The sequence below is a fragment of the Prionailurus bengalensis genome, chromosome A2 (genome assembly GCF_016509475.1).
Source record: "Prionailurus bengalensis isolate Pbe53 chromosome A2, Fcat_Pben_1.1_paternal_pri, whole genome shotgun sequence".
Taxonomy (NCBI): domain Eukaryota; kingdom Metazoa; phylum Chordata; class Mammalia; order Carnivora; family Felidae; genus Prionailurus; species Prionailurus bengalensis.
The window spans coordinates 7444148-7464084 of NC_057348.1; the positions used below are offsets into that span (position 1 = coordinate 7444148).

At 49.0% G+C, this 19937-nt stretch overlaps 2 protein-coding genes across 5 annotated transcripts; one reads left to right on the forward strand and one right to left on the reverse strand.

Moving 5' to 3' along the window:
* Nucleotides 1–1402: 1402 nt before the first annotated feature.
* On the reverse strand, nt 1403–12073 carry FBXL12 (F-box and leucine rich repeat protein 12). Of its 2 annotated transcripts, XM_043586462.1 has the most exons (4): nt 11558–12073; nt 5392–5507; nt 5202–5274; nt 1403–2825 (listed from the first exon to the last, which is right to left on the reverse strand). In XM_043586462.1, exons 1-4 carry the CDS (start codon nt 11618–11620, stop codon nt 2004–2006), a joined length of 1074 nt encoding a protein of 357 aa, XP_043442397.1. In that variant the 5' UTR covers nt 11621–12073; the 3' UTR covers nt 1403–2003. The 2 variants fall into 2 exon arrangements, with proteins under 2 accessions (XP_043442397.1, XP_043442398.1); XM_043586463.1 differs by lacking the exons at nt 5202–5274; nt 11558–12073 and having other exon boundaries at nt 5392–6401.
* A 41-nt stretch (nt 12074–12114) lies between these two features.
* Nucleotides 12115–13831, forward strand: UBL5 (ubiquitin like 5). Of its 3 annotated transcripts, none has more exons than XM_043586466.1 (5): nt 12115–12224; nt 12501–12567; nt 12742–12825; nt 12985–13022; nt 13717–13831. In XM_043586466.1, the coding sequence occupies exons 2-5, from the start codon at nt 12512–12514 to the stop codon at nt 13758–13760; spliced, it is 222 nt and encodes a 73-aa protein (XP_043442401.1). In that variant the 5' UTR covers nt 12115–12224; nt 12501–12511; the 3' UTR covers nt 13761–13831. The 3 variants fall into 3 exon arrangements, with proteins under 3 accessions (XP_043442401.1, XP_043442402.1, XP_043442403.1); XM_043586467.1 differs by having other exon boundaries at nt 12159–12236; XM_043586468.1 differs by having other exon boundaries at nt 12185–12244.
* Nucleotides 13832–19937: the final 6106 nt, after the last annotated feature.

A 19937-nucleotide genomic window follows, 5' to 3' on the forward strand; every position in this document is an offset into this window, starting at 1 on the left:
CGGGTTTGAACCCGCGAACCGTGAGATCATGACCTGAGTTGAAGTTGGCCACTCAACTCAATGAGCCACCCGGGCGCCCCCACCATGTGTGATTAAAACAGATCTCAGGTTCATTTCATAACAGAGGGCATCCTCAAGCCCCTGGCCCCTGGTCCCGAAGGTGGTGGTCAGGCTCTGCCATAACCCTACCAGCCCTCTGAGCCAAGCCCAGAAAGGGGTCACTGAAATCGGGTGAGACAGGGAGAAAGACACCTCTTCAGTACCAATGCCCCAGCCTGGAACAATCTAGTCCCCCAGGTGCCCTGGCCTGGAGCTGCCAGATTTGATCAGCATGGGATAGGTAGACACTCACCATGGCCACACTGGAGGAGCACTCAAACTATAGTCCTCAGGTGGCCAGATGGAGAATTTCTCCTCCACCCCCTAGCGGGAAAGCATGAGAGAGACAGCCAGGTCCTCTGAGAAGTGAGCTTGGAACAAGGAACCAAGGGTATCAGTTCAACCCCATCTTCTCTTCTGGCTCTGGCCCACCACAGAGCAGGCAAGCTGGGCCAGTGGGCAGGTGGTGATCCTGTCGCGTTCATACACGCCCTCCTCCCCAGCTCGGGTCAGAAGCGACACTCATCTCCTGATCGCTATCGGCCTGCCACCTGCATCTTTCAAGTGGCTCAGACTCAACGGGCAGGAAAGGAGTTGCTGCTTTCTGACCCCCTAAAGCCTGTGCCACCTGTGGGGACCCTCCAACCTCACCCCGTCAGCTGACTTCGCTTCCTATTGCTCACCTCTTCCTCCCTCAGCCACGCAGATCTTCTTCCTGATCTTGAAAGAGGTCAAACTCATCCCTATCTCAGCCAGCGTCTTGGCCTTCTTTTTTCCCCCGCACTTCCCAGAGGGGGTTCCTCCTCACCCCTCAGGTCTCCAAACTTGAGAGGCTTGCCCCACCCACTCCACCAGGCACAGGCACCTCCATCATGTGAGCCTACTTCAAAATCGTCTCAGTCTCAGGGGGCCCGGGTGGCTCAGTCGGCGAAGCGTCCGACTTCGGCTCAGGCTGTGATCTTGCTGTCTGGGATTTCGGGCCCCGCGTCAGGCGCTGTGCTGACAGCTCAGCTCCAGGCTCCAGGAGCCTGCTTCAAATTCTGTCTCCCTCTCTCTTTCTCTGCCCCTCACCTGCTCACACACTGTCTCTCTCTCTCTCTCTCTCAAAAATGAATAAACATTAAAAAAATGTTTTTAATTGTCCCAGTCTCTAAAACCATCCCATCAATGTGTTCACCTGGAGGTCGACCCTGCCGTCTGCTCAGGTCTTGTTTTGTTCACTGCTGCGGCCCCAGGGCTTCGACCAGTGCTTGCAAAATAGTGGGCAGGCAAGAAATGTTTGTTGAATGAATAAACCAAATGCTTTTGGGAAAAAAAAAATTATTTTTCTTTAATAGCAAAATAATATATATTGTGGAAAAATTTGAAAATATAGAATACCAAAATACCGAAAGTACAACTGAGAACCTTCACTGACACTTTCAATCGTCAAAGCAGAAGTCTTCCTGGGCTTTCTCATCGCATCCCTCGTGTATCAATGGCGTGTCAGCGTGGGGGTGCACATGCATAGATAGTCTTGCCAGGCCTCCTAAAGGGGCCCTGGCCCTCAGCTCCCCCTAACTCTTAACCCCACCCTGCTGCATCCATTCTGTTCCTGAGAATGACCCATCGTCGAGGACCTTTTTGGCCCGGGGGCTGGTAAAGAATAAGGCTTCGCGACATAACCATGAGGTAGCTATGATCTTCCCCACTTCCAGATGTGGGGATAGGCCCTCCAAGAAGCTGGCTGATGTCACAGAGGCCAAACAACTGGCAAACAGGGATTCCAACTGTCCGGAGGCCCCAAGGCCTTCGTTCCACCTTGTGGCTTTGGGCTCTCTCAACCTGGTTACGGGCCCTCTGCAAGGTGCTGTCCAGAGGGTCTGGGGCTCACCCATGAAAGCCAACATGGATGGGTGATGCAGTCACATCCACCAGTCCATGGACTCTTTGGGGCAGGCCCTGACGATGACCATACAGTGGGGCAGCCCCTTACACAGGATCCTCTCGGCCTCCTGATCCTCCCACCCCAGCCCCTGCAGCTCAAGGACCCTGAGCTTGGGCATGGCGAGGCAGGAAGAGAGGATTTCAGCCGGAGAAGGCATTTCTGGGGTGATGAGAGGGCCCAGCAAGCACAGACTCTCCAGGGCTGGCATGCCCTCCAAGACGGACAGGCCGGGGGCAGAGAGGCCCCTCACGGTCAGCCGGATCTTCCGCACATCTCGGAGGTGGCGACTGACGGCCAGGAGGGTGCTGTCAGCTGAGAGGGTGCAGCCCAGCACCTCCAGCCTCTGCAGGTAGCCCAGCTCCTGGAGGCCCGCATCCAGCCCTGTCTCGGTCACTCGGTAGGTACCGCCCAGCACCAGCGACCGCAGGGCGCGGAAGCGCGTCAGGCCCTGCAGGTGCTCATCACGGAAGGCAGGGACCCGGTCCAGCACGATGCACTCGAGCAAGGGCAGCACGGTGGGGTCCTGCTCCTTGAGGAGCCAGGCCATGGAGATCTCGCAGCTGTGCAGCTCCAGGGTCCTCAGGGTGCAGGGCAGGCTGGTGATGGGCACCATGCTCAGGTCGGCCACGTGCAGGCAGAGACGCTTCAGGTTAGGGCACTTCTGGCCCAGGGCCCTCATCAAGGCGGGGGACAGCCGGGGGGCCTGGGAGCCTGAGAACAGGTAGCCGCCCACCCGCAGGGAACGGAGCCGGGATGCCATATAGCGGCGAAGGAGGTGCCACATGACTTTAGGCCGCATCTGTAAGAGCCAGAGGCGGGGGTGACAGGGTGAGAGATACGGAGAATATCCCAAGGCCCCTACCTGCCTGGAGACGGACCAGCCCAGCTGGGGCACTAGTGCTCCCCTGGGCTTCTGCCCGACCCCTGCCAGCCTCACCTCACCATGCACCTCCCCAGGAGTAACAGGCCAAGTGAACCCCATCGTTTTGACTTCTAGGTTTGAACAAAAGCACTGAGAGAAAAGGGAAGATCATAACAGATCTGTCTTCAGCAACAGAGTGGGGTCCTTGTAAGTAAGAAAGCAGAACAAGTCACCAGCATTTATCCCTTTCTTCGTGGCCACTGCCACTAGGAATGAGCAACACAAAGCCCAACTGAAAAAGGCTACAACTGTCCAGAGTAAATTAAGGTCATCTTAAAAATAATAATAATAGGGGCATCTAGGTGGCTCAGTCGGTTAAGCGTCCAACTTCAGCTCAGGTCATGATCTCACAGTTCGTGAGTTCAAGCCCCACATTGGGCTCTGTGCTGACAGCTTGAAGCCTAGAGCCTGATTCAGATTCTGTGTCTCCCTCTCTCTGCCCCTCCCCTGCTCTCAATCTCTCTCTCAAAAATAAATAAGCATAAAAAAATAATAACAAAAATCACAATCTAGTAACGGTGAAAACTGCAAAACTTAACCCCAGGAAGTTAATTACTGCAAAACAAACAAAATGTAAGTGGAAACACCTTGCATTTCATTGTATGTACATTTAACCTTTTTTAAAAAAGACGGTAGGGGTCCCTGGGTGGCTCCATTGAGTGTCCACTTCAGCTCAGGTCATGGTCTCACAGTTCATCGGTTTGAGCCCCACATCAGCCTCTGTGCTGATAGCAAGGATGGAGCCTGCTTTGGATTCTCTCTCTGCCCCTCCCCTGCTTGCGCACTCTCTCTCAAAAAATAAACATAAAACAAAACAAGAAAGAAGAGAGAAAAAAGAAACTGCATAGTGTAAAATTTGTGCATAGCATAAAACCTGAGGGGCTGTTAGAAAATCAGAATCTGGGGCCCCACCCAGCTCACTGAATCAGAATCAGCATTTTATTATTTTCTTAAATTATTTTTTAAGATGTTTATTTTTAAGTAATCTCTACACCCAACATGGGGCTTGAACTCACAATCCCAAGATCAAGAGTCACATACTCTACTGAATCAGCCAGCCAGGTGCCCCAGAATCAGCATTTGAACAAGATCTTCAGGTGATTCATATACACAGTGAAGTTTGACACTGTTTTATAACACTGTTTGTGAGAGTAAAAAGTTGGAAATAACCTAAAGGTCTGTCAACAGGAAAACAGGTAAACAAATTGTGGTATATTCACTTAACAAGTTGAAAGGAATGAGCTAGATTTACATGTGTCAAAAGCAATGTTGTGTAAATAAAGCCATCGGTGGATATATAATAAATAGCATTTAATTACCTAGACAGAACAGCATTATTTCAACTTTAGAAACACATTAACAAAATTGTATATTGCTTATGGGTAGTCACACAGGAAGTAAATAAAAACATGAAAGGAATACTACAAATCCATTTTATAATAGTGGTTACCTCTGAGAAGGGTTTCAAAAAATGCAATGAATACATCTATAAATGATGTATGCATATGCATATACATAAGTCTTTGCATGTATGTCTCACACGATCTGCAGCAAAAATGACCAAAAGTTTGGGGCGCCTGTGTGGCGCAGTCCTTTAAGCATTGGACTCTTGATTTCAGCTTAGGTCATGATCCCACGTTGGTGGGTTTGAGCCCCAGGTTGGGCTCCACGCTCAGAGTGCAGAGCCTGCTTGGAATTCTCTCTCCCTCTCTCTCCCTCTGCTCCTCCCCTGCTCGCTCTGTTCTGTCTCTCAAACTAAATAAACTTAAAAAAAAGAAAATGACTAAAGTTTAAAATGGGTTAAATCTAGGTGGTAAGTACATAGTTGTTTCAGATTATCCTCTATACATTTCTCTGTATAGTTGAAATAGTTCATAAGAAAACAAGAAAAATACAATGCAAATGGGAAAACGTGGAAAAGGTTCAGTTGCAATACTCAGTAAATAAATTCTGGAAATTAAGTTGAATCTGGAGAATGATTTCTCCAGAAAAACTCATCAATAGCTAATGTAATCAAGAGGCATTTGTCATAGGCTCGCCGTACGCCAGACACTGCTCTAAGCTCCCTGAACGATCTTGGCTATCCTCATTTTGGAAATGGGGAAACAGGCCAGGAGGTCACCGAAGGGCAGCTAAGGGACGCTGCCGGGATGCACCCTGGACTGCCAAGCTCGAACTCTAGGGTGCAAGGAGCGGTCCTTGCGGCCCAGAGACCCCACCGCGGCCCATGCCCGCCCGGTCGACCCCGTGTACCGTGTACAGAGTCAGGTCGACGTGTCGCCAGAGCCACCGGTCGTCCACCAGCCTCTTCCAGCGGTGACAAACCCTGGGGGGAGGGGACCCGCCGTTAAAAAACTAACCGCGGCCCCCCGGGGACCGGATTCGCATCTCCGGGTGCTCCCCCCGCCCGGCTCTTCCCCCCACCCGCGGGGCGGGGCCGCACCTGGAGATGCGAATTCGATCCCGGACCGGGAGGTAAGAGAAGATCTCTAACAGGACTGAGTCCGGCAGGTCCGCCAAAGTCGCCATGATCCCGCCGACACGCACTTCCGCTTGTGGCTGTAAGGGGATTCACGATCTCACCCTCCGGGGGCCAGCAGGCGGCGGGTGGCTGGGGGTGCCGGCAAGGCGGAGGCTGCCGCCTCCAGCAGCCGGCGGAGAGTTTCAGCTTTCTCTCGCGGGGACAGGGTTGGGCCCCGGCGACAGACCCGCCCACTATGTGGATGGAGCTCCGGGGACCCGCTGGGAACCAGGCCTGAGCCCGGAAGGCGTGGCCGAGGCGGTGACGCACCCGGAGGCGGGGTCAGGGGCGGGGACAAGGCTGTGGGCGGGGCTGAGGTTAGGGCAGAGCCCGGATGCTTGACGGGGCAGTGACTAGGGACCCGAGGGCAAGCCTGGGGCGGTGACGGGAGACCCAGGGATGAGCTAGGGGCTGGAACTAAACCACGGAGCGGGATTAAGGGCGGGAACAAGGCTCGAGGCGGGGCTGGGGACTGGGATCCAGCCTGGAAAAAGTGGCTCGGTTGTTGACTGGCGGCCCCGGGTGGGCGTTAAGTGCGGTGACGGGCCCCGAGCGCGGCGAGTCTTGGGAGCGCCGGGCTTACAGACCCCAAGACCAAGCCCGGAAGGCGCGCTCAAGCATTGGGGCGCCTTGACCGCGGGGTTGGGGCGGGACGACCAGCGGCTGGCCTAAAGGAGAGCGAAGCCCTAACTTGTTTTTAAACCTAGTAATGGTTTTTGATGCCTATGAACATGAATAAATTTGTAGAACTGAAACAGCTTGTTAAAGGGTGTGTTCAATTTTTCGTTCTGACTGATAGTGCTAAATTGTTCTCCACAGAGGGGGAGTTGACACTCCCACCAACTGTATATCATTCACTTCTAAAACATTCATTTTGGGAGCACCTGGATGACTCAGTAAATGGGCGTCTGACTTCGGCTCAGGTCATGATCTCGCAGTGCGTGAGTTCAAGCTCCGGGTGGGGCTCTGCGCTGACAGCTCAGGGCCTGGAACCTGCTTCAGATTGCCTCTCCCTCTCTCTCTGCCCTTCCCCCACTCTCACTGTCTCTCTCTCAAAAATAAAAACATATATATATTTTTTAATTTGTTTTTGAGAGCGTGCTTCTGTGGGGGCGGGGCAGAGAGAGAGACTCTCAAGCAGGCTCCAAGCCCAGCATGTTGCCCGGATGCCTGGCTTCATCCCACAACGTGAGTTCATGACCTGAGTGGAAATCAAGAGTCATATGTTTAACCAACTGAGCCCCCCAGGCGCCCCTAGGATTATGTTTTATTATTTTTTTTAATTTATTTATTTTGAGAGAGAGAGTGCATGCATGTAAGAAAGAGCAGGGGAGAAGCAGAGAGCAAAGGAGAGAGAGAATCCCAAGCAGGCTCTGTGCTGTCAGAAGAGAGTCCAACACGGGGCTCAATCTCACAAACCTTGAGATCATGAGCTGAGCCGAAATCAAGAGTCTGATGTTTAACCAACTGAACCACCCAAGTGCCCCCTTTAATACTTTAAGCAATCGCTACACCCAACGTGGGTCCTAAATTTACAACCTGGAGATACATTTTAAATTTTGTAATTTAAAAAAAAATTTTTTTTTTCAACGTTTATTTATTTTTGGGACAGAGAGAGACAGAGCATGAACGGGGGAGGGGCAGAGAGAGAGGGAGACACACAATCGGAAACAGGCTCCAGGCTCTGAGCCATCAACCCAGAGCCCAACGCGGGGCTCGAACTCACGGACCGCGAGATCGTGACCTGGCTGAAGTCGGACGCTTAACCGACTGCGCCACCCAGGCGCCCCTTAATTTTTTTTTTTAACATTTATTTATTTTTGGGACAGAGACAGAGCATGAACGGGGGAGGGGCAGAGAGAGAGGGAGACACAGAATCGGAAACAGGCTCCAGGCTCTGAGCCATCAACCCAGAGCCTGACGCGGGGCTCGAACTCACAGACTGCGAGATTGTGACCTGGCTGAAGTCGGACGCTTAACCGACTGCGCCACCCAGGCGCCCCTAAATTTTGTTATTTTAAGTAGGTTCCATGCCTAACATGGGGCTTGAACTCACAACTCTGAGATCAAGAGTCACATGCTCTACCGACTGAGCCAGCCAGGTGACCCATATCACTCTTTTTTTTTTTTTTAAGATTTTATTTTCAGGTAATCGCTACACCAAACGTGGGACTTGAAACCATAACCCCGAGATCAAGGGTCACATGCTCCACTGATTGAGCCAGTCAGGTACCCCATCACTCATTTTTAAACTTTTTTTTTGTAACGTTTATTCATTTTTGAGAGACAGAGAGAGACACAGTGCCAGTGGAGGAGGAGCAGAGAAAGAGGGGGACACAGAATCTGAAGCAGGTTCCAGGCTCCGAGCTGTCGGCACAGAGACCACTGTGGGGCTCGAACTCACGTACCAGACCGCGAGATTATGACCTGAGCCGAAGTCAGATGTTTAACTGACTGAGCGACCCAGGCACCCCTCACTCATTTTTAAATTAGCAATTCATAAGGGCAGTGAATTTCATTCAAACATTCCTGTATTGAGGAGTATTCAAGTTGTTCCAGATTTGTTACCACAGACAATATCGGAGCTAGGCGTTATTTTATATACGTATGTACGTGTACACATATATCCCATGTTTTTATTTTTATTGGATAAATAACCAGGAGCTGGTTTGATGGGTCAAAGGGGCATGTGAAATTTAATTTTGAGGTTTTGCTAAATTACATCCCCAAGAGCCTATAATGGCAATAAATGTTTTCAATACATACACACAGGTGCAGAAATTGGAGATGTTGAAAACTGTTTAAAAAAATTTTTTTTAATGTTTGTTTATTTTTGAGAGAAACAGAGACAGAATGCGAGTGGGTTAGAGGCAGAGAGAGGGAGACACAGAATCCTAAGCAGGCTGCAGGCTCTGAGCTGTCAGCACAGAGCCCAACACGGGGCTTGAACCCCTGAGCTAAGAGATCATGACCTGAGCTGTGAGATCATGATATGAGCCGCAGTTGGTCACTCGGTCACTCAACCAACTGAGCCACCCAGGCGCCCCATTGAAAACTGTTTTTAAAAAGGAATGCATGGGGCACTTAGGTGGTGAGTCCGTTAAGCACTGACTTTGGCTCAGGTCATATTTCGGTTCATGAGTTCGAGCCCCTTGTCAGGCTCCACTCTGATGGCACCAAGCCTGCTTGGATTCTCGATCTTTCCTCTCTTTCTCCCTTCCCCTACTCACGCTTTCTCGCTTTCAAAATAAACTTAAAAAAAAATTTTTTTTTAATGCAAAATAGGGGCTCCTGGATGGTTCAGTTGGAAGAGCATGTGACTCTCAATCTCAGGGTCTTGAGTTTGAGCCCTAAAATGGGTGTAGAGATTACTAAAAATAAACATTTTTAATGTTTATTTTGGGGAAGGGGGAGAGAGTGCACAAGCAGCGTGTGCATCCACAAGCGGGGGAGGCTCAGAGAAAGAGGGAGATAGAGAATCTTAAGTGGGTCTGTGCTGACAGCAGAGAGCCCTATGTGGGGCTCAAACTCATGAACCATGAGATCAAGACTCGAGCCAAAGTTGGACGCTTAACTGACTGAGCCACCCAGGCGCCCCTAAATATAAATAACTTTAAAAAATACATAAATAAACATTAAAAAAAATTTTTTTTTTTTTAATTTTTTTTTCAACGTTTTATTTTATTTTCGGGACAGAGAGAGACAGAGCATGAACGGGGGAGGGGCAGAGAGAGAGGGAGACACAGAATCGGAAACAGGCTCCAGGCTCCGAGCCATCGGCCCAGAGCCCGACGCGGGGCTCGAACTCACGGACCGCGAAATCGTGACCTGGCTGAAGTCGGACGCTTAACCGACTGCGCCACCCAGGCGCCCCAACATTAAAAATTTTTAAAACATGCAAAACTTATTAAGATGTAAATATTAAATGTGTGCAATTTTGCCTATCAACTGTACTTCAGTAAAGCTAAAAAATAATACATCTGTATGCTCACACTTATCCATAAATAAATACAAAGTATGGGGCACCTGGGTGGCTCAGTCCATTGAGCATCTGACTTCGGCTCAGGTCATGATCTCGTGGTCTGTGAGTTCAAGCCCCGCGTCGGGCTCTATGCTGACAGCTCGGAGCCCAGAGCCTGCTTCAGATTCTGTGTCTCCCTCTCTCTCTGACCCTCCCCTACTCATGCTCTGTCTCTCTCTCTCTCTCTCTCTCTCAAAAATAAACACACACTAAAAAAAATAATAATAAAAGTAAAACACTATGGTTTCATCTATCAGCTTAAAAAAGATGAAGACAGAAAATACCCACACTGGCCTTGCTGTAAGGAAACAGACTCTTTCAACCCTGCAGAAAGGGCAGAATTGATTCAAACTCTCAAAGGCAATTTAGCAATATCAGATTGCAGCCTGTATTGGACCCAACGATCCCATGTCTAGGATCTCAAATTGCTAAAAAAAAAAAAAAAAAAAAAAGAGGCAGGTCTTTCAATGCTATTTGGAACAATCTCCATGATATTGTTTGCTTTATTTTTTGTAATCTTTTTTTTAATGTTTTATTTATTTTTGAGACAGAGAGAGACAGAGCATGAGCAGGTGAGGGGCAGAGGGTGAGGGAGACACAGAATCTGAAGCAGGCTCCAGGCTCCGAGCTGTCAGCACAGAGCCCGACACGGGGCTCGAACTCACAAACTACGAGATCATGACCTGAGCCGAAGTCAGATGCTCAACCGACTGAGCCACCCAGGCGCCCCGATATTGTTTGCTTTAAAAAGCAAAAGGTGTTGGGGTACCTGGGCAGCTCAGTCAGTTGAGCATCTGACTCTTGACTTCGGCTCAGGTCATGATCTCGTGTTCATGAGATCGAGCACCGCATCGAGCTCCATGCTGACAGTGCAGAACCTACTTGGGGTATTCTCTCTCTGCCCCTCCCCTGCTTGCCCTTTCTCTCTCTCTCTAAGTAAATAAACGTTCATTTAATTAAAAAAAAAAGGGGGGGGGGCGCCTGGGTGGCTCAGTCGGTTAAGTGTCCGACTTTGGCTCAGGTCATGATCTCACGGTCTGTGGGTTTGAGCCCCGTGTCGGGCTCTGTGCTGACAGCTCAGAGCCTGGAGCCTGTTTCCGATTCTGTGTCTCCCTCTTTCTCTGACCCTCCCCTGTTCATGCTCTCTCTGTCTCAAAAATAAATAAATGTTAAAAAAAAAATTAAAAAAAAAATAAAATGTTTACTTTTGAAGTTTTGAAGTTTATTTTTGAAGTTTGTCCCCATGCGGGAGCCTCAAGATCATGACCTGAGCCTAAGTCAAAAGCTTAACCGACTGAGCCACCCAGGTGCCCCTTGTGTAAATTCGTAAAGGACTGTCAGAGGCCGGTCCAAGACCCATTCTTACTACAATCCCAGGCTGGGAATTGCTATCCCCTTTCCATAGACGAGGAACATAAGAATAAGTGTGGGTAACTGTATTCCTTGAGATCATACAGTGTAATATAAAGCGGTAATGTTGAGGTTTTGACTCATCTAAATCCAAAGCCTGTGTCTCCAATCTGAGTAAGTTTTCCATTCAGAGTCCCTCCCCTCTCAAGCGCACTCAGAAGGGCTCTCAGAGGAATGACAGGTCAAAGTTCTGAGCAGAAAGGCCCCCGAACCTAGTGTTTGTGGTAGGACCTCCTGGGCCAGCTCCCTACACCAGGTCAGCCCCGCACAGGGTCATAGAGCATCTGCCCTTTCCACAGGATGACCTCTCATGTCTCCCACCTAATCTCATAGCCCAGTTTGAGAAGGTGGATTGGGCAAATCAGAAGTGGTGGCTCATTTTCAGGGCGAATGCCTCCAGGGTCACCAAACTGGGAAAACCCTGTCTGCCAAGAAAGAACGGTTGACCAGTTCCATTGGCAGCTGTTTGCTCGAACTCAGAGAAGGGTACCCCCTGTCCCACCAGCTCTGGGGAATCAGACCAGTCCAGGGGCTTCTTCGAGACTGAAAGGCAAGGCTGAGATCTGGTACAAATTGCTCTCTGCAGGGCGGGAGCGTCCTTTCTTGAAGACGCAAACGTGGGTGGTTTTGCCCTTGTGCCGTTTTCGGTTTACTTGCCGGTGTTGACAGGCTGGCGTGCAACCTGGACTCCATTCTAAGTGCTGGCGTCCAGGACGACATCAGGCGGCGTTTCTGCTTACTGACTGCGGTCTGCGCCCAGGTGTCTTGGGGGGGTGGGGTGGGAGGGGGCGGTCAGGCGCGATAGCCAAACGGAGGGGTGAGCGAAGAGGCCGGACGAGGCTCAGGCTCGCCATAGCCCCAAAGCTGCAACTAAGAGGCTTCGTCGGGCTCAAAAACGGGGGGTCACTACCCCCACGGGATGTCCCCCGAGCCCCCCCGCCCGCCCCATGTTCCTACCAGAAGCCACACAAGACGGCGTCTCCCCACATCTAAGGGGCCCCAACCTACGGCTTCCAGCGGGTTGGGCGCCGGCCCCTGACCTCTGGCTTTCCTTCCACGCCCCTTCCCCGACCAGGCACGGGCCGGGACGCCGACAGGGCCCCACGCACCCACGGCAGGCGCCCCCTACCCAGCCTTGGGACCCTGCACCGCTCCTGGGAACCGCAAACCCACCCTGCGCCTGGGACCGGAAAGAAGTCGTAGGGATGTTGAGCAGGGAGCACGAACCTACGCTTCCGGTTGCTCACTTCCGCTTCCGACTCTGACCGGGGTTCCGCCTTCGAGAGAGGAGATTGTGGCGTCGGCGGATTCCAAGCGTTTCGAGGTCAGGGGCCAGGTAGAGAGGTCCGCAGTTGGGGAAAGCTGGTGGGACCCGGCCATCAAGGGTCTGCGCCCCTGCGAGAGGCGAGGCCGGGCCTTCGGGCGACCTGAAGAGGGGAGGCGCGGCTCCCTGGGGTCCGCGGTCCTGAGACTGGGAGGCCCGGGAGGACACGGATCTGGGAGGTTGAGGGGTGAACATAGAGCCCAAACCCGGGGTCTTGGGTCCTGGGAGACCCCTGAAGCCCTGACTCTGCTGCCTTCCACCCCGCGCCCTGTGTAGCTCCAGACAGGATGATCGAGGTTGTTTGCAACGACCGTCTAGGGAAGAAGGTCCGCGTTAAGTGCAAGTATCCACCGGCGGCCGAGAGGCAGTGGTTCCTGGGGCACCTCAGTCTGTGTTGTAGGGGGACTTTCCTGGGGGAGGGGGCGGATGGGGTCCTGGTAGAGTGCACTCAGCCCTGGAATGTCCTCTTCCACGTTCTACCTCCCCCTTCCATTTTCCTTAACTCCTCTGCGCCCAGCACTGATGACACCATCGGGGACCTTAAGAAGCTAATCGCAGCCCAAACTGGCACCCGTTGGAACAAGATCGTCCTGAAGAAGTGGTAAGTACAGTGGTAGAGCTGGGCGCTGGACAGGATCAGTCCAGAGGTTTGGGTTCCAGAGCCCTGCAGGCAGCCCTTTGCTTGGGCAGGGTTTCCTCGGCTTGCCTCTAGTATGAAAAGCCACCTTAGGCTTCTGTCTGAAAGGTTTCTATCCCACAGGTACACGATTTTTAAGGACCATGTGTCCCTGGGGGACTGTATCCTTTGTGTGACTTCTTGAGGAAGGGTCTGCATACCCGACTTGGTTCTCTTCGTTCCGTGCTGGAATCTATGTGCGATTGTGCGCATAAAACGTTTAACTTAGTGCGCAGCACATGGTAAGCATTTCGAAAATGGGAGCCATGTAATTATTTTCTGGGGGGAGGAGGGTGGGTGGTGAAATATTTTGACTTGGCTTAGAAGACACTTGAAGGTCAACATGTTTCTTACTGAACTCTACCTGAGTGTGGACAGGAGGCCAGGATGGAGTGAGACTCAGGCATGTCTATGGTGCAAAAGGAGCATCAACTTTTTTTCTTTCTTCTTTTTTCTTTCTTTCTTTCTTTCTTTCTGTCTTTCTTTCTGTCTGTCTTTCTTTCTGTCTTTCTTTCTTTCTTTCTTTCTGTCTTTCTTTCTTTCTGTCTTTCTGTCTTTCTTTCTGTCTTTCTGTCTTTCTTCCTGTCTTCCTTCCTTCCTCCCTCCCTCCCTCCCTCCCTCCCTCCCTCCCTCCCTCCCTCCCTTCCTTCCTTCCTTCCTTCCTTCCTTCCTTCCTTCCTTCCTTCCGTATGGTTTGGATTCTTTCCAAATCAAAATGCCTTTCTTGGGCCCTCAGGCCACTCTGACCCACGTGTGCAAGATGAGGGGGGTGGAGCTGGAACCCACAGTGAGAATTCCTTAACACCTTCACTTCAGATGAAATCCACGATGGGATGAACCTGGAGCTTTATTACCAATAGAACAGAATTCCTTCCTGCTGACCATCCTCCCCTCCTGTTCCCTCTCTCCTCCCACCCTCATCCCCACACTGGTATGGATGCTTGTTTTTAAAAACTCCTGTTAATAAAATATTAGAAGTTGCATCATTGTTGTCCTCTTTGAGCGAGGCCTTATCTAACATGGGGAGAGTTGACATCTGGTTGTCACTCTACTTTCTACGCAGCTGCTCAGTGAGAGTTCAGGATCAACTGGGTGTGACCCAACCCGCAGCTCTGGGTTTTGCCATGGGTCTGTGAAAGAGGTCGTGGGATTATTGTCATCCTAATAGATTAGCGAGTGTCTGGGTAAGGACACTGGATGTAGTAGTAAGGAATACGGGTTCCGGATTGAGACCACCTATGGTTGGAATCCTGGCTCTGCCACCAAGAGTGATCCTGAGCAGAGTAGTTAACTTCTCGAAGCCTTCATTTCCTTATCCAAACTTGAACTGAGAGTGTTTACTTCATTGTGAAATGTAGATGAGCTAAAGCAGGGTTGAGCATCCACAGGTCCTGAACTTTTGAAATCCCAGAGGACAGAGTGTGGCAGGGGCTGAACTTTGGTCATTAGTGGTGGGATTTGGGGAAGTCCGCCTCTTCGATTCGAGGTTTCCTGCTCTAAAAAGGAGCACCATGATGGCACCCACATCTCAGAGACAGTGCAGTTAAAATAGCGGGATGTCTGGCACAAAGTGTTTTCACCTGTCTCCAGCCTTCCCCCAGGTATGAGTAGACAGGACACCAAACACCCCATCTGTGTTCCCTGGGCCACAGATCCCAGGTCGATGTTGGCCCTTTCCCAGAGCTGCATTCTGGATCCTTTTTCAGGAGCTTCACCCAGAAACTTGCCCTGTCCCTTTTCCCCACTCTTATGGACCTGGGTGATTTTCTGCAGTACGTTAACATGTCCAAGTCTAGCCTACTGCTCCTCCCCTCCCCCTAAATTCCACCCAGTCTTCTGCCTCCTCCCTTCATTTCATTACCAAGCTTCTTGGGAGGTGGACCTGCCAGCCGCCTGGTTTTGCTGGCCTGTAGTTCATGGAGGATGATCTCGCCTTGGTCTCCATTAGACACTTCCCTTCTTAGGACTCCCCTCCCTCCTGACATCAGAAATAACTATTTCCTGGGGCACCTGGGTAGCTCAGTCGATTAAGCATCTGACCCTTGATTTTGGCCCCGTGTTGGGATTCTTTCTCTCCCCCCGCCCTGGCCACACGCACTCTCAAAAATAAATAAACAACAACACATTTCTGTTTCCTGATACCTTGTTCTTCCTACTCTTAGAGTTGTCTCTCCCCATATTTGTTTATTTAGAAACAAACCTGAGTTGCCTGGGTGGCTCTGTCGGTTAAGCGTCTGACTTCGGCCTAGGTCATTATCTTGCCAGTCCTGAGTTCGAGCCCAGCCTCCAGCTCCATGCTGACAGCTCAGAGCCTGGAACCTGTTTCAGATTCTGTGTCTCCCTCCCTCTCTCTGCTCCTCCCCCACTCACACACACACACACTCTCTCTCTTTCTCAAAAGTAAATAAACATTAAAAAAAAAAAAACCCAATAAGGTTTTTAAACATATCAGACTTTGACAAGGTGGTTGTTTGTTAATTTCAAATCAGCTAGAAAAGTACAGGCTGAAAATAAAACCCTTATAGCCCCATTCTCTCTCCTGAGGTCAGGTCTTTTCCAATGCATTTATAGAAACTTCCAATTTTATTTTTAAAAGATGACTGCTGAGGGGTGCCTGGGTGGCTCAGTCGGTTAAGTGTCTGACATCAGCTTCGGTCATGATCTCATGGCCTGTGGGTTTGAGCCCTGCATCGGGCTCTGTGCTGACGGCTCAGAGCCTGCAGCCTGCTTCAGATTCTGTGTCTCCCTTTCTCTCTGCCCTCTCCCACTTGTGCTCTGTCTCTGTCTCTCAAAAAATAAACATTAAGAAAAAATTTTTAAAAATTGATAGCTAAAAGATGACTGCTGATATTTGCTTGTAAAAACAATCCAAATGTTTTGTTAAAAATTAAGGTTTTTTTTTAACATCTTATTATTGAGAGAGACAGAGCATGAGCATGGGAGGGACAAAGAGAGGGGGAGACACAGAATCCGAAGCAGGCTCCAGCCTCTGGGCTGTCTGCACAGAGCCTGACGCAGGGCTCGAACTCACAAACCACAAGATCATGACCTGAGCCGAAGTCAGACACTTAACCCATTGAGCCACCCAGGCACCCCTAAGTTTCTTATTTCTCAACAGCACCCCTCCCGCCAGTAACAATTGTTAACATATTTGAGTGAATCCAGGAATCTGAAATACAACCTGTAGTTTTTATACAATTGGGATAATTATGTGTTCTGTGATATACTCTTCAGTGCTTTATTTTTTTGTTAAGTAGGCTCTACACCCAACGTGGTATTCAAACTCACGACCCCGAGATCAAGTCACATGCTCCACTGACCGAGCCAGCTAGACACCCCAGTAGCTTTGTTTTTTATGCTTTAGTTTTCACCTTTCTATATAAATTATCTCATTCTTCATTAGTTTTTTGGGTTTTTTTTTACTGATATTTGCTTGTTTTGCTTTTTTTACACAAAAAGGCAGTAGGAGGGATTTGTGATGATGGAACTCCCCTGTCTGGAACTGTGGCTGCAGGACTTTGCATTTGTCACTCAAGATGTAGGAGTGAAGATGGAATGCAGCCTGTATTATAAGTGAATCACATGACTACACCTAAAGGGGTGAGGAGAAAGGAGCTGACCCAAACAACTTCGGAAAAAGCATTTTGACTGGATACTGTAAGGCCAAAGACAAAAACAGTTATACACAAACACTGTACTCTAGTTAAACAAATTCCTCACAGCATTGTGACTGAGCAATTCTGGAACGACTTTTGTACATACATAAACACAGGGTGGAACAGAGGGGTAAAGAAATATATTGTAGATAGTGAAAGCCAGATTTCTCACTGCTGGAGAAAGAAGTTACAAACAAGGTGGGACGGAAGGAGATAGAATAATCCAGCCCTGCGAGGCTGGATTAGAGTGGGAAGCAGCAGTATGGACTCATGTTTGTAGTTTAGTGTGCAGATACCTATGTATACACATATATTTCCTTGCTTTATCCACTTGGGCCCAAATGAGTGACACCCCAGTAGCAATGGACATACCCAGCACCTAGATCTTGGTTTCTTTTTTTTTTAATTTTTTTTCAACGTTTATTTATTTTTTGGGACAGAGAGAGACAGAGCATGAACGGGGGAGGGGCAGAGAGAGAGGGAGACACAGAATCGGAAGCAGGCTCCAGGCTCTGAGCCATCAGCCCAGAGCCTGACGCGGGGCTCAAACTCCCGGACCGCGAGATCGTGACCTGGCTGAAGTCGGACGCTCAACCGACTGCGCCACCCAGGCGCCCCTAGATCTTGGTTTCTAAATACCATTCTCCAATGAAAGGAACCAAGGCTTGCAGAAGTGATTGGTTCCAGAGCTGGGGCAGAGAATATACAAGCTGAGCCTGGAACATCTTGTGGTGCCAGGAGGTAGGAAGTGCTCAAATAAAAAGGATGAGAGCATGTAGAAAGGGCACAGAAGCCAACCTGTGAAAGAGCTCCCAGTGGCCAAATTTGGAACAATGTGCACAACAAAATAATGATAGTATCGGACTATAAACAGAAGAAAACAAATATCTTTGAGCCCTGCTGGTATCAATAAATAATTGAATATATAGGGGCGCCTGGGTGGCTCAGTCGGGTAAGCATCCGACTTTGGCTCAGGTCATGATATCACGATTTGCAGATTCGAGCCCCACATCGGGCTCTGTGCTGACAGTGTAGAGCCTGGACCTTGCTTCAGACTCTGTGTCTCCCTCTCACTCTGCCCCTCCCCCACTCACATTCTGTCTCTCTCAAAACTAAATAAACATTAAAAAAAATTTTTTTAAATAATTTAATACATAAATGGGGAGAAGGGACAACTCTTATTTAAAAAAAAAAAATTAATGTTTATTTTTGACAGAGAGAGACAGAGCATGAGCAGGGGCGGGGCAGAGAGAGAGGGAGACACAGAATCTGAAGCAGGCTCCAGGCTCTGAGCTGTCAGCCCAGGGCCTGATGCAGGGCTCGAACTCACAGACCATGAGATCATGACCTGAGCCGAAGTCTGATGCTCAACTGACTGAGCCACCCAGGTGCCCTGGAACAACTCTTTATTACAAAAAGATTCCAGTTAAATGTAGAAGGAAAAAGGGAAGTAAATCACCATAGTAAGAACTACTGTAGACCAGAAATACCAATAGATGCTAAGATTGGTGGGCAAAAGTTTAAGCAGAAGTAGGATATTTGCACAGTCTCAAAGTATCTCCCAAAAAGTAATTCATTACGAAAAGGAAAATAGTTGCCTTAACCAATCAAAGTTAATAACATCACGAATGGTAGGCAGACTTTAAGATGGTCCCTAATGATCCTCTTGTCCCAGTATTCACATCTTTGTGTAACCCTTTCCTCTTGAGCATAGACCAGCCCTAGCTTCTGACAAATAGAACATGGCAAAAGTGATGGGATATCACTTCTGAGATTAAGTTGCAAAGAGACTGTGGTTTCTGTTTTGCCTGCTCTCTTGCTTTCTCACTTGCTCATTGATGAAAGCCAGCTGCCTTACGGAGAGGCCCTCAGCCAATAGCTAGTGAGGAACTCTTCTTCAGTCTGTCATCCCCTCAGTAACTAAATCCTTCAGGCAACCACATGAAGGAGCTTGGGAATAGATCCTGCTCCAGTCAAGCCTTCAGATGAGACCACAGCCTTTTCTGCTGACACCAGTTAAACTGTGCCTGGATTCCTGACCCATAGAAACTGAAATAATATTAGTGTGAATCCACTAAATTGTGGGACAATTTGTTTTGCAGCAAAAGATGCCTTAATGCAACTAGTAATACACTGCAACATCATTGATCACCTGGTATGATGCACTGAGAAGGGCACATTGTCCCTGGATATCCTTCCCAATAACACATAGCCTCAATCAGATCATGAGAAAAATATCAGACAAACCCTATTACCACAAAATATCAGAATGAGGGACATTCTGCTTTTTGAAAGTATCAAAGGTCATGAAAGACAAGAGAAGACCTACATGTTATGTACTGGAGGAAACTAAGGAGACATGACAATGTGGATCCTGGGAAAGCTGGGGAAATTCTTTTCTAGAGTTTAGTTTAATTAATGGTATTGTACTAATGTTGATTTCCAATTGTATTTACAAATGTTTGATCATTATTCTAAGGCAGGGTTTCTCAGCTTTGGCACAGTTGACATTGGGGCTGGATAATTCTTTGTTGAGGATGCTGTACCTTGTAGAATGTTAAACAACATCCTTGGCTTCTACCTACGAAATGCCAGTAGCATCTCCCTCCCTACCATTTGTGACAACCCCAAATGTCTTAAGACCTTGTCAAATGTCCCCTGGGGAACAAAATCACCCCTGGTGATCTCTGTTTCATTATTTACTTTTTTAAAGATTTTATTTTTAAGCAAACTCTATACACAATGTGGGGTTTGAATTCATGACCCCAAGAGCAAGAGTCACATGCTCCATCGACTAAGCCAGTCAGGTGCCCTACCTCTGTTCTATTATTATGTAAGATGTTAATATAAGAGATGGCTGGGTAAAGAGTATATGAAAAATCTACACTATTTTTGCAACTCTGCACTAAGTTGAAAATCATCTCTTTTTTTGAGAGAGACAGATTTTTAGGTAGACTCCATGCTCATTGTAGAGCCAGACGTGGGGTTCAATTCCATGAGCCATGAGATCATGACCTGAGCCAAAATCAAGTTGGATGCTTAACCGACTGAACCGCCCAGGCACCCCTGATATTATTTCTTATCCTCATTTGCATATGGAGAAGCTGAAGCACAGAGGTTAAGTAATTTGTTCAAGGTCATAGCAAATGGAGGGCTGGGCTTTGAACCAAAGTAATCTGGCTCCTTAATGCTCTTAACCTACTACATCCTGTCTCAGGTTCCTTGTAGACATATTTCCCTGTATTTCATATCACTGTGCCCCATTCTTTTTAATGGTCACATGGGTCTAGTTCCAGATGAACTATCATCGTACTCTTCCCTGTTGGTGTCTGTGCCTCTCATATCTGTCTCCAGCCCGTCCTCAGGCACCTCCTCAGTGTC

Bases quoted from the DNA above. Each gene is read 5' to 3' on its own strand.
- FBXL12 (XM_043586462.1), bottom strand. From the start codon at position 11,620: ATGTCGTCCTGGACGCCAGCACTTAGAATGGAGTCCAGGTTGCACGCC. The intron at 5,508-11,557 runs GCAAGTAAACCG...ATCCCCTTACAG, and splicing joins ACGCCAGCCTGTCAACACCG to CCACAAGCGGAAGTGCGTGT. The intron at 2,826-5,201 runs GTACACGGGGTC...TGGCTCTTACAG, and splicing joins TCGACCTGACTCTGTACACG to ATGCGGCCTAAAGTCATGTG.
- UBL5 (XM_043586466.1), top strand. From the start codon at position 12,512: ATGATCGAGGTTGTTTGCAACGACCGTCTAGGGAAGAAGGTCCGCGTT. The intron at 12,568-12,741 runs GTATCCACCGGC...CTCTGCGCCCAG, and splicing joins AAGGTCCGCGTTAAGTGCAA to CACTGATGACACCATCGGGG. The intron at 13,023-13,716 runs GTATCCTTTGTG...CCTTCACTTCAG, and splicing joins CCATGTGTCCCTGGGGGACT to ATGAAATCCACGATGGGATG.